Source organism: Coregonus clupeaformis, chromosome 13 (assembly GCF_020615455.1).
Source record: "Coregonus clupeaformis isolate EN_2021a chromosome 13, ASM2061545v1, whole genome shotgun sequence".
In the NCBI taxonomy this organism is placed as follows: domain Eukaryota; kingdom Metazoa; phylum Chordata; class Actinopteri; order Salmoniformes; family Salmonidae; genus Coregonus; species Coregonus clupeaformis.
In genome coordinates this window covers 22,164,475-22,180,890 of record NC_059204.1, presented here as the reverse complement: position 1 = coordinate 22,180,890, position 16,416 = coordinate 22,164,475, and the positions used below count along the sequence as shown (strand labels likewise).

Below are 16,416 nucleotides of genomic sequence, written 5' to 3'. Positions count from 1 at the left end.
CATGACAATGATCCCAAACACACCGCCCGGGCAATGAAGGAGTGGCTTCGTAAGAAGCATTTCAAGGTCCTGGAGTGGCCTAGCCAGTCTCCAGATCTCAACCCCATAGAAAATCTTTGGAGGGAGTTGAAAGTCCGTGTTGCCCAGCGACAGCCCCAAAACATCACTGCTCTAGAGGAGATCTGCATGGAGGAATGGGACAAAATACCAGCAACAATGTGTGAAAACCTTGTGAAGACTTACAGAAAACGTTTGACCTGTGTCATTGCCAACAAAGGGTATATAACAAAGTATTGAGAAACTTTTGTTATTGACCAAATACTTATTTTCCACCATAATTTGCAAATAAATTCATTAAAAATCCTACAATGTGATTTTCTGGATTTTTTTTCTCATTTTGTCTGTCATAGTTGACGTGTACCTATGATGAAAATTACAGGCATCTCTCATCTTTTTAAGTGGGAGAACTTGCACAATTGGTGGCTGACTAAATACTTTTTTCCCCACTGTAGGTATTCCTCTTGTCCAGATGGGATAGGGCAGTGTGCAGTGTGATGGTGATTGCATCGTCTGTGGACCTATTGGGGCGGTATGCAAATTGAAGTGGGTCTAGGGTGACAGGTAAGGTGGAGATGATATGATCCTTGACTAGTCTCTCAAAGCACTTCATGATGACAGAAGTGAATGCTACGGGGCGATAGTCATTTAGTTCAGTTACCTTTGCATTCTTGGGTACAGGAACAATGGTGGCCATCTTGAAGCATGTGGGGACAGCAGACTTGGATAGGGAGAGATTGAATATGTCCGTAAACACATCAGCCAGCTGGTCTGCGCATGCTCTGAGGACGCAGCTCGGAATGCCGTCTGGGCCGGCAGCCTTTCGAGGGTTAACACGTTTAAATGTCTTACTCACGTCGGCCACAGAGAAGGAGAGCCCACAGTCCTTGGTAGCTGGCCGCGTTGGTGGCACTGTGTTATCCTCAAAGCGGGCAAAGAACTTGTTTAGCTTGTCTGGCAGCAAGATGTCGGTGTCCGCAACGTGGCTGGTTTTCCTATTGTAGTCCGTGATTGTCTGTAAACCCTGCCACATACGTCTCGTGTCTGAGCCGTTGAATTGCGACCACACTTTGTCTTGATATTGACGTTTTGTCTGTTTGATTGCCTTGCGGAGGGAACAACCACTCTGTTTGTATTCTGCCATATTCCCCGTCACCTTGCCATGGTTAAATTCGGTGGGTCGTCCTTTCATTTTTCGGCGAATGCTGCCATCTATCCACGGTTTCTGGTTAGGGTAGGTTTTAATAGTCACAGTGGATACGACATCTCCTATACACTTCCTTATAAACCCACTCACCGAATCAGCGTATACGTCTATATTATTCTCAGAGGCTACCCGGAACATATCCCAGTCCACATGATCAAATCAATCTTGAAGCGTGGATTCCTAAGCACAGGTGCTTCCTGTTTGAGTTTCTGCCTATAGGAAGGGAGAAGCAAAATGGAGTCATGGTCAGATTTGCCGAAAGGAGGGCGGGGGAGGGTCTTGCACGCATAGCGGAAATGAGTGGAACAATGGTCCAGCGTTTTTCCAGCGCGAGTGCTACAGTCAATATGCTAAGTAGCCTTTTTCTCAAATTTGCCTTATTAAAATCCCCAGCTACAATAAATGCAGCCTCAGGATATATGGTTTACAGTTTGCATAAAGTCCAGTGGAGTTCCTTGAGGGCCGTCGTGGTATCGGCTTGAGGGGGGATATACACGGCTGTAACAATAACCGAAGAGAATTCTCTTGGGAGATAATACAGTCTGCATTTGACTGTGAGGAATTCTAGGTCAGGTGAACAAAATGACTTGAGTTCCTGTATGTTGTTACAATTACACCATGAGTCATTAGTCATGAAAATAGCCCCCCCCCCCCCTTCTTCCCGGAGAGATGTTTATTCCTGTCGGCGCGATGTATAGATAACCCAGATGGCTGTATGGACAGGGACAGTATATGCCGAGAGAGCCATGTTTCCGTGAAACAGAGTATGTTACAATCCCTGATGCCTCTCTGGAAAGCAACCCTTGCCCTGATCTCGTCCACTTTGTTGTCTAGGGACTGGACATTAGCGAGTAATATACTCAGAAGCGATGGGTGGTGTGCGCGCTCCGGCTCCCTCTCCTCCGGCGGCGTTGTTTTGGGTTGACCTCTGGAATCAGTTCAAATGCCCTGGGTGGTGCGAACAAAGGATCCTCTTCGGGAAAGTCGTATTCCTGGTCGTAGTGCTGGTAAGTTGACGCCGCTCTGATATCCAATAATTCTTACTAGCTGTATGTAATTACACTTAAGATTTTCTGGGCTAACAATGTAAGAAATAATACATAAAAAAAACAAAATACTGCAAAGTTTCCTAAGGACTAGAAGCGAGGCAGCCCTCTCTGTCGGCGCCATCTTAATGATTAGTTAGGTGAAAATTAAGCCATTGTATTCCCATACAAGTGCAATGAAAACTTTGCTTTTAATTAGGGGAAATATTTCAGGGGCTCTGAAAAGACTGTTAAGGCTGGAACTTATGACGTGATCATCAGATAAAAATATAACAGCCATCAGATAATCAACTATGGCTGTTACCACAGTAGCACTGACTGTGTGAAACAACTAACCATAGAACCAACCACCACCATCATGTGGCCCCAGCCTGCCAGGCAGCCAGTAGCTCCCAGCTTTAACATCACATCACAATGATGCCTGCCTGCCTGTCACCCGACTGCATTGCCTGTGGTCACCTGATTTCCAGGGGTTTCTGGCAACAACATGTGTGAGATATTTAGCTAGTACAAAAACTAAAACACACAATGCCCTGCCTGGGATGACAGCACAGTGACAACACTGTGAGCCCATCCAGTATGAAACAGAACAAAGCTCCCGTCTCCCCTAGCTTGTTAGTTAGGGGCTTTTATAATTAATTCCTCATTTGCCTTTCAATCCCTGCTCTGGGCTGCTTACCACACCACACTGACTGCCGTTTAAGTATTTAATCAGCAGAAGCTTCACCTCACAAAATACATAGGCTATATTCACATTGAAATGAAAAGGGACAGGGGGTCTACATAAACAGAGCTCTAAGCCTCCAACCGTGCATTGAAATTTCAATACACACAAACATCTGGGAGAGATAGGGAGCTAGATGAAGTCGTGGGAGCCGTGCAAAGGCAGTGGCGGGGTGCACTGAATGTCACCACCTCGGTTGTTTTCTCCTCTGCAGCCGTGTACCTCCTCTTATCTAAGAGGCCAGACACTGACAGAGACAAATCCTGCCCACCACATAGAGGGGAGAGCCACTGCTGCGGCTCGACAACACACTTCCAGGAAGTACAGCCGACAGGGTATAGAAAACAGGCTTGACACTGTCTGTAGCCCTGCTCTCCAGTTAAAAATTCTTCACAACTTAACCAACGCAGGCAGCACACTTCTCTATGTGAGCTGACAGTGGGTATTGGGCTCAGGACAAAATCTACCCGGAAAGGGAGCAAGAGGGGTACTTATATCTGATTGATTAATAGACCACTAATAGAGCATGCAAGTGTAAATGAGGCACAAATCAGATATTTTTGAACTATTGACAAATGAAGTATTCAATCCATCTTTATTCTATCCTTGAGTGAGCTACTGAAACACCAGTGGGAGTGTTGACACTGGGGAGAGGGAAGGGAAGAAGGATGAACTGGGGAGTTAGGAGGAGTGAGTAGGAGCATCTTACCTCTTATTGATGGGCTTCTCATCCTTCTCGTAGGGCTTGACGAACCACTTGCCGATGCGTACAAAGCTGCGGTTCATGAGACACCGCTCCAGCAGGTTGTAGATGGCTTTGAACAGGAGCGTCCTGCACTCATAGGACAGACCACTCTCCCACACGCCGTCTTCCTCAGCTATAGAGACAGACAGAGAGAGAGAGAGATAGGGCTAGAGACAGGGAGTGATTTTCTAAAAACAAATTTCATGTGTCTCGTCTTCATTCACTGAAGCATTTTCATTGACATGAGATTAAACAGATTTTGTAACAAAAACTAAAAAAAGTCAAGACAGTAGAGACCCCTGCAGTGATACTGTAATTCCTGAAACAGCAGCAACTGCAAATCAGCTGCAACAAACATAATTTCTATGACTACATTGGTTAACATTTTCCTCTGTTTCACTTTCCTGTTTACCAAACTACCATGACTATTTATTTAACCAGCCTGTTTTGTATGATTAATTCACTTCTTGGCCTAATGCACAAAAGCGTTCTTCTCCGTCTTCTCAGTTCTACTCAGTCTGACAAGACATAGCAGTTTACAGGAAATGCTAATGTTACGCTAACAACACTAACAGGTTCACACCAGGTCTGTGAACACATAAGATGGATCCTGACTCCTGACTGTGTCAAAACAGTAGCAGACCTGCCAACCACTTCAGCGCGGTGGCACCCCCAGCCCCGCGGACCCCACCACGGCGCGCGTGCGACACTCACCCTGCAAGAATCATAGGCAAATGCACCTTTTTGCCTAATAATGATGTTGGCAGAAGACTGCCTCAGTAGAAATGGTAAGCTATAGACTCTTTTGGGTACTTGGTAATTGGCTGCTCTTCAGTAGCTAGCTAGAAATATGTTTAAATGTACAATCAGGGCTCTCCCCTGGTGGTGCTGATGTAGGCCTAAGGTTGGGTAGGAGGAGGTCTGGACGGGGTCAGTATTTAGCTTTTTTTTTTTGCTGTACCTGCCATTTCCTGAAACCTAGAGTCAACAAACAATATAGGCAACACAGAAGTCTTGTGTTTGATCCCAAATGATTGAGGTGGTCTTATTAGCTAGGTTTCCATCCAACTGGCGACAGATTTTAATGAGAATATTCTAGAATCCACATAAAGAAAATATGCGCATTTTCCCAACATTGGTGTTTCCACCAAATGGACTTGTCGCGGATAAAAATCAGTGTTTGATGACGTAGCTTAAGTTTGCATGTACCGAATAAAAATCGAAAGTTCAATGTGTTTCCATCGCATTTTCAACTCTACCGATAATTTTGTCACAAAAGCATGCTAGTAGACCCACAGATTCCAGTCATTGCGCTAACGCTAGTTATCATTGGCTTGCGAAACTACCTCTAACTTTAAACTGGACACAGACACATAAAAATGGTATCCAGGAGTTTGCCAAAATCCCGAAGTATCCCTTTAAATAGCAAATGTGCGGGTAGGCTAGTCTACATGATGAGATTATTGTGGATAATGGCAGTCAAGCATCGATCATCATGTCACCAGAATAAGACCCATGATAGTTATTAGAAAGGAGCATCAAGATCACCTTGCACTTTCACCACCCTGTGAGGTTTATCATAACTTATTCCATCTGTAGCCTAATAAAATGCATGGTTTCCTGAGTCGTAGTGGGAGGACGACACAACATATCATTGCGTGACTCCAAGTTTACTTCGATATGATTGCTATTATGTCAATATTTGCGGCATAAAGGCGTTTCCACCCCCATTTCTTGCAGAATTCATTTTACAGACACAAAAAGATTCCACCATATCGAACGAACAAATTATCTGTCGGCATTTATAAAATTGTAGCGAAACGTCCTGTTTCCATCACAGCTGTTGTGATTTTTTTTATACGGTATGGTTTTACACACATAAAAACTGTGGATGGAAACGTGGTTAATGACACTTTTCTAGATTATATTTAGGAGTAATGATTATTCTAATTAATAGGTGTCTTTATGTGGATAGTCTAGTGAAAATGTGAACTGGCTATTTGGAATATGAAACAACTGAACTAGGCCTATATGAGCTTGTTTCAGATCTCCATCATCTCCTTCATATATACAGTCATAGTCTCCATCCCTGACCTAATCCATCAAGCTAGGTCTGACTACTAGGCTACCATTCATTCAACATGCCTTGTTGTCATTGGTGAACTGACTTTTATGTGTAAAGCAGATGCCTAGCAGATGTGAAGGGGATCAAAAGATCAGACAGGCAGAAGGAGGGAAGTTGATGTGAGCTATGTCTTGCAGCTACACTATGCACACAGCACTGAAACATAAAATAAAGTTATTATATCATTCTAAATCGTAGCATAAAGGAATAACAGATTATGCAGGAGGCAGATAACAATCACAAACTATAGCCTGCTATTTCAAAGGGCAGCATATTGTACCTGGCATCTAAAAATAGAGATTTTAAACACTTAATTTCCTGATATGCAAAATAGCCAGCCATATCTTTAGTGACATCTGAAAATCATATGTTGACCATAAGCAAGCAAGGGGGAAAGACAAACAATAACAGTAAAAGTATATACTACATCCAAAAAACCCAATGCAAGTAATTTTCTTTGCAGCACACAGAAAACAGACAACCTTGCAACAATTCACTGTAAGTTTCCATTCATGACTCAAGTGTGTCTGTGCCCAGTTAGAGGAGTCAAGTGAAAGCGCTGTTGCAGGCTGGCTGCTGGTAGATAGAGATAGCAGCTCCAGGTACACTGTCTTAGCCTGGTCCCTGATCTGTTTGTGCCGTCTTGTCAAACTCCTTTGGTCATTGTCACTTGATTCCTTAGAGAACAAGGGCTCCTGCCTGCTGCTGCAGAGAATACCACACAAGACAGCACAGTTTTCCTATCCTGGTCCCAGATCTGTTTGTGCTGTCTTGACAATGACCATATGATTTGGTAAGACAGCACAAACAGATCAGGGAGCAGGCTAGCAGTGTTTTTACTACCTGACTGTAATAATAATGGGGTTTGTTTCTGGATCCTGCTCGGCTGTGGCCTGGATGCTCTGCTAATCTCATTAACAGCCAATGTGAGACATCTTAGAGCACTTAAGCTCCTTTCAAACATGTCTCCAGCAAACATCTTTCTCCCTGTGTGCAGCGCCGATCAGCACAGAGAAAATAAACACCAGACATGACCACGAGACATGACCCCACATATCTTATTTGACAAGACGTTGTAATGTGGTGAGACTATGTGCAACTATAAACTTCAGGTCAATGAAAATGTACTAGGCCTACATTTTTAAGTGGAGACAGAGATTAGTTTAGTTAGGTGAGGAGAAAGTCTACACAGACATAAACATACATCAATGATTATAGTGTCTCTGCCTTTGAAAGAGGACTTTAAATTGTGATTCCTTTGTACCCCATAGCAATACTAAGTGAAGCTCTAGGGCAGAGCAGCAAATGCTGAACAGCTTGTTTAAGGGAATCTGGGCTCATATATTTTTCAGGACTGTAGCCCTTTCCTGTAGTCAAATGACCAAATTGCCCTCATGGGTGGAATGTTATTAATATTTTTCATAATTTCATAATTTATAAACATTATTTCAAAAGACCCGCAGAAAATCTGGTGTTTCTATGTCAAATGGTTTTGTTATATTTCAGTCTTCTGTGAAATATGTAAAGTGTAATATTGGGACGCAAACTCAAAATTGAATACATTTCAACTTAGATCTGACACGGTACAGGTGTTTTTTAAGCCCATAACCACGTGTGTGAGGTGTATACGTTTGTTTTAAAGTGGATTTGTTTAAGACTACCAAGAAAAACTGTGTGACCCTGATTTAGCCCACTGCAAAAAAAGGTTAAGTAGAGGGCCAGCTACATTTCACTGGTGCACTTGTAAACAACTGCCAGAGAAACGTAAAAAGGGCTGAAATTGTAACTCTGTTGCCCAAAGCACAAAGCTGTCCATCCACCCTGGAGAGAGCTTGACCTTGTTTTTCATTTCTCTAGTCAACCCTTCTCCCCTCCTCCCCTCCTCCCATCTACTGGAAAATATCTCGTATTCCTCAACTCCTCTTTACCCCTCTTTCAGATGCCTTTCCTTAGCCCCTCTGGTCACTGTGAGCCAGATTCCAAACCTATCTCAGATTCAGCCAAAAGAAGACAATCCTGAAATGTGTGTTGAGAGGAGTGGGTTTCCAGCAAAAAGTGTGTGTTTAGAGACTTCAAATGTATGGATCTGTCATTTAGCCTTTCTTTATGTAGATGCTCCAAAGGTGCGCATCAGCGGCTTGTATGCGTGGAGGCCTGGAGATGCTAAATGTCTTTATGTTAATTAACGGTCAATTACCGTGAGACCGCCAGTCATTGGCATGGCAATAACCGGCTGACAAAATGTCATGACCGCCACAGCCCTAGAGAGGCATGTTTGTTCTACATTATATATTTATATCTGAATGTTCCACAACGTTGTTCCCTGCTGAACGCAGCTCTAGTATTCTGTGCAGAAGGCAGCCGAGAGCCCTTGTTCTCTAAGTCTGTTTGTTAAAAAGGAACTAACATGGAGGCCCTGGCCGGCCGGTCGGCCATCATCCTGCCATCCTCTGACATGGCGGTCCAAAGGTCACAAGGTCATGACAACTAGGAATCAGCCAGCTTGGCCAGACAGTTCTTGACAACAAGACCAAAAGATTATAAAGAAAAAACATGGGATTCATCCAATTCCAAAGCCATGCTGGCCTGACTGAATATTGACAGATCCCCACTCACTGTTACTAATAACACATATGGTCCAAGGTTAGAGTGCGTAGGAGTAGGAGAGGAAAGAGGGGAAAAATACCTATCAAACAAACAGCAAGAGGCTGACGAAAGAACGAAAGCTAAGTCACCATTTTTTCTGTGGCCAATTTGCAAAATAAGAATATAGCCCCAGCATAAATGACGGGAAACCCCTAAACCAACATTTACATAAACAGATTATCACGACGATCACTTTGCTCTGTCAGGATCACATCTGCCTCTGCCTCTCTCACTCTTTTCCTCTAGCGCTGAAGAGGAGCAAACAGGTGTCTGCTTTGCATCAAGCGTTCCTAACAACCTTATGTCTCTCATTGTCCACCACAGCCAATTGCACTGACCAAACCTATGGGCTCAGCTGATGGTTGCAACCCTATCAGGTCTCCCGTGTGGCGGAGGGGGCTCAGATGAGCTGACCTTTAGCAGGCTTACACACACACAGTTGTGTGTGGGCCCATTCCAGCAGTGTTTGTTGGCACTAAGGGGTAAATGTAAGAGGGCATAGTTTTGGAGGGGGTCAGTCCCTGCAGCCACAGGTCTCTATGCTCTGGTAATTAAATCTACAGTTGATCGCTCATTAAACACCAAGCTTAATGTCTTGTGATCCACAGGCCTCCAGGGGATTCTTCCTTCCAGGCTAGAAAGAGGAGCTTTTTCTCCCTTCCTCCTCTCCTTCCCACACTTCCCATCCATCCACAAGCAGCAGAGAGAGTGGGACCAGTGGTGGTAGTCTGGGTACCAGTCTTTTCAATGGAATTTCAAAGCTTAACAGAGGCTGGCAACCAGGCAAACATTTTTACACGCAAAATACCGTAAATCCGATGTGAACATAGTAATAGCGAGTCAAGTGGGGTTGATGCCTTTTGTGCAATGGGCTCCACAAAGTCTCCATTACTAATTAAGGCCCACCCAGCACCCAGGCACCCAAAACCAGAGATGCAAGTATGGCCGCGTCCCTCCCAGTCCCCATCCTCATCTGCGCTGCACCGCACCAGGCCCACAGCCCCCCAGCCAGCCAACAGAGATCCATCAGACAACAGGGAAAGAGAGGGGTCACATTCAGGAGATTACCCCTTAAAAATGGATCCCAAAGCACAAAAGGCATCAACCCCCCTGACTCGCTCTTACTGCGTTCACATAGGATTTATGGTACCTTGCCTGTAAAAAAAATTGGGCAATGAAATATGATCCCCTTACACAAAGGCCCATTTTACCACATTCTTGCCTTCCTACGCCTTTTATACCTCCCGTTCGCATGCCGGGACGAGTGGTAGTAGGCGTGTGCAGATGTGGGTCCATTGAGAATATACACCATCAAAAATAAATCCATTATTAATTTGTTTAGGCAGGTCCTAAGAAACATTATAAGACTAATAAAATATATTTTCTAAATAATAGAATAGCATATTTTGAGTTTAATGAGGCCTATGTACAGGTCTGTGCAGCCGTAGCTGCCATCCAAATGAAATCAATAGTTTGTTATGTTGTTGATTAAACAGACAAGACACACCGATCACAGTCAATACACATATATTTTATAGTAAGAATTTAATGGAATATAACAGAATAAAATACAAATAATATTTTTCTCCCACAACTTGTGTCACGGGAATGTGTGGAACCACTGTCATATAAAAAAGTGATATTTTGAAACATCTCAATAAGCGATCGAGCAAAATAATAGGCCTACTATTGATTTAGGCTACATTAATGCATGCTAAATGTTTCTGATCAATGATAGATGAGACAATGAATAGATGAGCTATACCACCTCCACTTCTTTACCCAGCCAGAAACCAATTAACCAAATAGCCTATAGCCTACAAATGGAGATTCAGTGAAACAAAATCACATTGATTGATTATCAGACAAGTCAGTGAAGTCACAGGCTTTTGGTCGGGAGTAGGCCTAGGCTACTAAGCGACTGCTAGCAAAATAATCCACTTGTTAAACTACATAACATGTCAAAATGTTCTAACAAAATGAGCCAACTAGACAACATGATCATGAGCAGCACTCACCTCAACTTAGCTAACATTTCCCCATCCTAAATGTAGCCTAACCAATATCCAAACGGAGATCTGACATTGATTGATTTATCAAGTCCCCACGCTTGTCTCAAAGCAGAGCGATGGCGCTGTCCCAATCGAAATGGTGCTGAAATTATCATCTAGTTGACCACACACGGGTAGGCTATTGCTTCAAATTGGATTGGATGATTTTGGAAGAAAATTAAGCAACAATTTGATACATGTATTCAATTGCATACCCTACTTTATTCCAATATTTTTGGCATTCAGTGATATTTTTCCCACAGTAATTCCTTATGGATCCATCCAGTGGATGCCTAGTGATGGGCTATGCGAAGAGATGGGCGAAGTGACATACCTTGCAAAGTTTTAAACTGCCAGGAGAATGGTAACAGGGTGCTGCCTAGCAACCATCAAGAGTTTAAGAGCGTAGTGCGTGCTAATGCCACCTCAGCATTGTGTCTACTTTTCATACTAAGCCGTAGGCAGAACTTTACCGAAATGATTACTAGGTTGTTTGGCGGAAATAAAAATGTTGGCTTTGATATCGGCAATACTTTTCAGATATAATGAAAAGACGGAAAAAGTTGGCGGTATAGTATACAGTGGGGAAAAAAAGTTTTTAGTCAGCCACCAATTGTGCAAGTTCTCCCACATAAAAAGATGAGAGAGGCCTGTAATTTTCATCATAGGTACACGTCAACTATGACAGACAAAATGAGAAGAAAAAAAAAATCAAGAAAATCACATTGTAGGATTTTTTATGAATTTATTTGCAAATTATGGTGGAAAATAAGTATTTGGTCAATAACAAAAGTTTCTCAATACTTTGTTATATACCCTTTGTTGGCAATGACACAGGTCAAACGTTTTCTGTAAGTCTTCACGAGGTTTTCACACACTGTTGCTGGTATTTTGGCCCATTCCTCCATGCAGATCTCCTCTAGAGCAGTGATGTTTTGGGGCTGTCGCTGGGCAACACGGACTTTCAACTCCCTCCAAAGATTTTCTATGGGGTTGAGATCTGGAGACTGGCTAGGCCACTCCAGGACCTTGAAATGCTTCTTACGAAGCCACTCCTTCGTTGCCCGGGCGGTGTGTTTGGGATCATTGTCATGCTGAAAGACCCAGCCACGTTTCATCTTCAATGCCCTTGCTGATGGAAGGAGGTTTTCAATCAAAATCTCACGATACATGGCCCCATTCATTCTTTCCTTTACACGGATCAGTCGTCCTGGTCCCTTTGCAGAAAAACAGCCCCAAAGCATGATGTTTCCACCCCCATGCTTCACAGTAGGTATGGTGTTCTTTGGATGCAACTCAGCATTCTTTTGTCCTCCAAACACGACGAGTTGAGTTTTGACCAAAAAAGTTCTATTTTGGTTTCATCTGACCATATGACATTCTCCCAATCCTCTTCTGGATCATCCAAATGCACTCTAGCAAACTTCAGACGGGCCTGGACATGTACTGGCTTAAGCAGGGGGACACGTCTGGCACTACAGGATTTGAGTCCCTGGCGGCGTAGTGTGTTACTGATGGTAGGCTTTGTTACTTTGGTCCCAGCTCTCTGCAGGTCATTCACTAGGTCCCCCCCGTGTGGTTCTGGGATTTTTGCTCACCGTTCTTGTGATCATTTTGACCCCCACGGGGTGAGATCTTGCCCCAGATCGAGGGAGATTATCAGTGGTCTTGTATGTCTTCCATTTCCTAATAATTGCTCCCACAGTTGATTTCTTCAAACCAAGCTGCTTACCTATTGCAGATTCAGTCTTCCCAGCCTGGTGCAGGTCTACAATTTTGTTTCTGGTGTCCTTTGACAGCTCTTTGGTCTTGGCCATAGTGGAGTTTGGAGTGTGACTGTTTGAGGTTGTGGACAGGTGTATTTTATACTGATAACAAGTTCAAACAGGTGCCATTAATACAGGTAACGAGTGGAGGACAGAGGAGCCTCTTAAAGAAGAAGTTACAGGTCTGTGAGAGCCAGAAATCTTGCTTGTTTGTAGGTGACCAAATACTTATTTTCCACCATAATTTGCAAATAAATTCATTAAAAATCCTACAATGTGATTTTCTGGAGAAAAAAATTCTCAATTCGTCGGTCATAGTTGACGTGTACCTATGATGAAAATTAAAGGCCTCTCTCATCTTTTTAAGTGGGAGAACTTGCACAATTGGTGGCTGACTAAATACTTTATTTCCCCACTGTAGTTGGTGGAAAAACGTCTTAGTATGAAAGGGATATCTCTCTCTCTCTCTGAAAAGCCAACTACAAGCCAGTAGAGTAGATGCATTAGTTTATTTGTCTCTGCAGCATTGACACAGAGTAAAACCGAAGCACTCAGAATACTTAGCCTGGGTTAATAGGACATATCGCTCACCAATTATCTTAGATCCACATCAACAGCCCTGCCGCTACACTGCTGCTTCTGCAACAACAAACAACCGTAATTTAAACAACCTCAAGCAAGCCTAGTGTAATCGAGAGCGGTTACAACTTGATTGTGTTTAAATTGTATGCGAAACACCTGGGTGGACAAACATAAAACATTTTCCTCAGGTGTGGCCAGATAACATTATATAGCCTGGTTATACAATACATACACATTTCTATGCATTGACATGTGTGCAACAGGAATACTTTTTTGGGACATACACTCCCCTCCATATGGATTTGGACAGTATTTGCTCTAGGGCTGTCACCGACAAAATAAAATCTTGGTCGATTGAAAGTCGACTGTTCTTTCGACCAACATTTTTAAATGTGTATTTTTCCATATATAGACACACTATGTGTTTTAATAAAATCAACTATATGCATTGAGCTTGTCTGATGCTTTAAGCTTACTGTTTTATGAAATAAGCCACAAATGACTCAAGAGGGAGCCAGAGATCTAGATAATCAGACGAAGAAAAAAACTTTACCTGACCCAACCATTCTCCTCCCGCTCCTGCTGGCTTTTGTAGATTCTGCCATTACTCTCCTGAAGTTGCCGGTAATAGGCTACACGAGGAGTCTGCAACCTTTTTCACGTGGAAATGCCAATTTATCTTACAATTTCTACCGATCTGCGTGCCAGTTATGGTTTTCATTTGCACATTTTCATGAAACTGTTTAATTTCATTTATAATAATATGTCTTAATATCTCAAAATCATTGTCACATGGTTAATCAAAATTCTATCCAAATCTAAATGAAAATGATACTAATCTAAAAAGTTACTTATATTGCCATTGCCAACGATGTAAAAATAGCCTACAGAAAGCCAACAAATAAAAACATTGCAGCCTGCAGGTAGAAAATATCCTGATAAAAATAAATATCCTAGAAATCACATTGGCTACGCATGGCCTGTCTGCAACGAACTTGAAACATTGTATCAACTGTTAACTTGGGTCTGGCCAGAAGCTTGCACTAGCGAACTTGCGACATTGTATAAACTATTCTGGGCCCTCCGTTTCCCACGCCACTGAGCTCGGGACAGACACAGCTGTAGGCTATTTGCGCAAGGGATAAGAAGCAGTGCTTGACTTGGACTGGAGCTCACCGGAGCTGAGTACCGACATCTCAAATGTTCTACTGATTGAGCTCCTGTACCTCTTATAGAATATTAGATCAAAAGTACTGTGGACATCCTGCACCTAAATATAAACAGTACCAGCACCCAAAATGAATACCGGAGCCTATTTCAGTCCAAGTCAAGCACTGATAAGAAGTAATCAGGTAGGCCTATTTTATGACGTTTCCATTGGATCAGAGCATGACATTTTTCCCTTCCACGCTGAGTGGTTATCGAAAGGGAGAGCGCTGGTAAGTATTTTCAAAAACATTGAGGAACTATTGTCATTCTCAATGGATGTGAAAACAGACTTTGTTTACTTGCTGTCTGAAGTGAAGAAAACATTACTCCACAGCTCATTAGTGGTGGAACGTTAAGCCAATCAGAAATACTATCAGATCCCCAAATGGGCACATTAATATGCCTACATTTGCGAGCAGGCCAGGTAGCCTATAGGCCTACTTCTAAGCGTAATCAGGTGCGTGTCCTTACTCAACATTGACAGGAGTGCTCCAAACAAAAGACAATGACTAAATTGAATTGACAAAACTCGTAAATTGAATGAAATAAACCAAAACTTGTTTCTGACAAGTGTTGCATAGGTTGTGCACTCTGCAAACAATGTGTCCACTCCGACAATGAGAACAGTAAAAGGAATAATAATATATTGAATACATTAACAGAAATTACCGTAACCAAACAAACATTGTAGATTAGAAATTATAGGAATTAATGGTAAATGTACTACTGGTGATATTTGTCATGGGAAATTGATATACACTAAAATGCAAACAATTCACACAATGAAGTTCTGAAACAAAGAATGTGCACAAATTGGTGGGAGAGAGCGCATTCTGGAGAGAGAAGTGCATTGTGCATATGGGCGCTGCATGGTCAATCCACATTGTCCATGCAGCATTTACAGTGATACGGCCTCTGCAGGTCAGGGCATTCATACTTCTTGCACTTCGCGGGGCAGTGCAGAGGTGTTGTGAAGGAAGTTGTCAAGGAAGTTCGTTTTTATTTATACAAGATGTACCGCTCCAACCAATCATGTCAATGTGGAGCTATACAGAGCCCTCCGCATTGTTACAACATTTGGGAGGCGCATGGCAATGGCGAAAAGGAGCTCGATTTGGCCTTTGCATGCCTCCAAAGGCTCCGCAATTGCATCACACCCTCCATATGGAGCCACCAACCACATTTTTCGGATCAAGCATTTTATTCTAGGCGTCCGCAATGGATTAGTTCACTGAGATGAGCGCATATGCAGTACCAGTCAAAAGTTTGGACACACCTACTCATTCCAGGTTTTCTTTTTTTTTTTTTTTTCTACATTGTAGAATAATAGTGAAGACATCAAAACTATGAAATAACACAAATGGAATCATGTAGTAACCAAAAAATTGTTAAACAAATCAAAATATATTTTAGATTTGAGATTCTTCAAAGTAGACACCCTTTGCCTTGATGACAGCTTTGCACACTCTTGGCATTCTCTCAACCAGCTTCATGAGGTAGTCACCTGGAATGCATTTCAATTAACAGTTGTGCCTTCTTAAAAGTTCATTTGTGGAATTTCTTTCCTTCTTAATGTGTTTGAGCCAATCAGTTGTGTTGTGACAAGGTAGGGTTGGTTTACAGAAGATAGCCCTATTTGGTAAAAGACCAAGTCTATATTATGGCAAGAACAGCTCAAATAAGAGAAATTACAGTCCATCATTACTTTAAGACATGAAGGTTAGTCAATCCTGAAAATGTCAAGAACTTTGAAAGTTTCTTCAAGTGCAGTCGCAAAAACCATCAAGTGCTATGATGAAACTGGCTCTCATGAGAACCGCCACAGGAATGGAAGACCCAGAGTTACCTCTGCTGCAGAGGATAAGTTCATTAGAGTTACCAGCCTCAGAAATTGCAGCCCAAATAAATGCTTCACAGAGTTCAAGTAACAGACACATCTCAACATCAACTGTTCAGAGGAGACCATGTGAATCAGGCCTTCATGGTCAAATTGCTGCAAAGAAACCACTACTAAAGGACACCAAAAAGAAGAAGAGACTTGCTTGGGCCAAGAAACACGAGCAATGGACATTAGACCGGTGGAAATCTGTCCTTTGGTCTGATGAGTCCAAATTTGAGATTTTTGGTTCCAACCGATGTGTCTTTGTGAGACGCAGAGTAGGTGAATGGATGATCTCCGCATTTGTGGTTCCCACCGTGAAGCATGGAGGAGGAGGTGTGATGGTGTGGGGGTGCATTGCTGGTGACACTGTCTGTGA

The 16,416-nt window shown here is 42.7% G+C and overlaps 1 protein-coding gene across 2 annotated transcripts in view; it reads right to left on the bottom strand.

The window, feature by feature from the left end:
- The window catches only part of LOC121579767 (mediator of RNA polymerase II transcription subunit 13-like), a 144,990-nt gene that overhangs the window by 104,473 nt on the left and 24,101 nt on the right, over nucleotides 1-16,416 (bottom strand). For both annotated transcript variants that reach the window (XM_045224291.1, XM_045224292.1), the window contains exon 3: nucleotides 3,744-3,912. In XM_045224291.1, coding sequence (XP_045080226.1) covers nucleotides 3,744-3,912 — 169 coding nt within the window. The remainder of the gene's footprint in view (nucleotides 1-3,743; nucleotides 3,913-16,416) is intronic.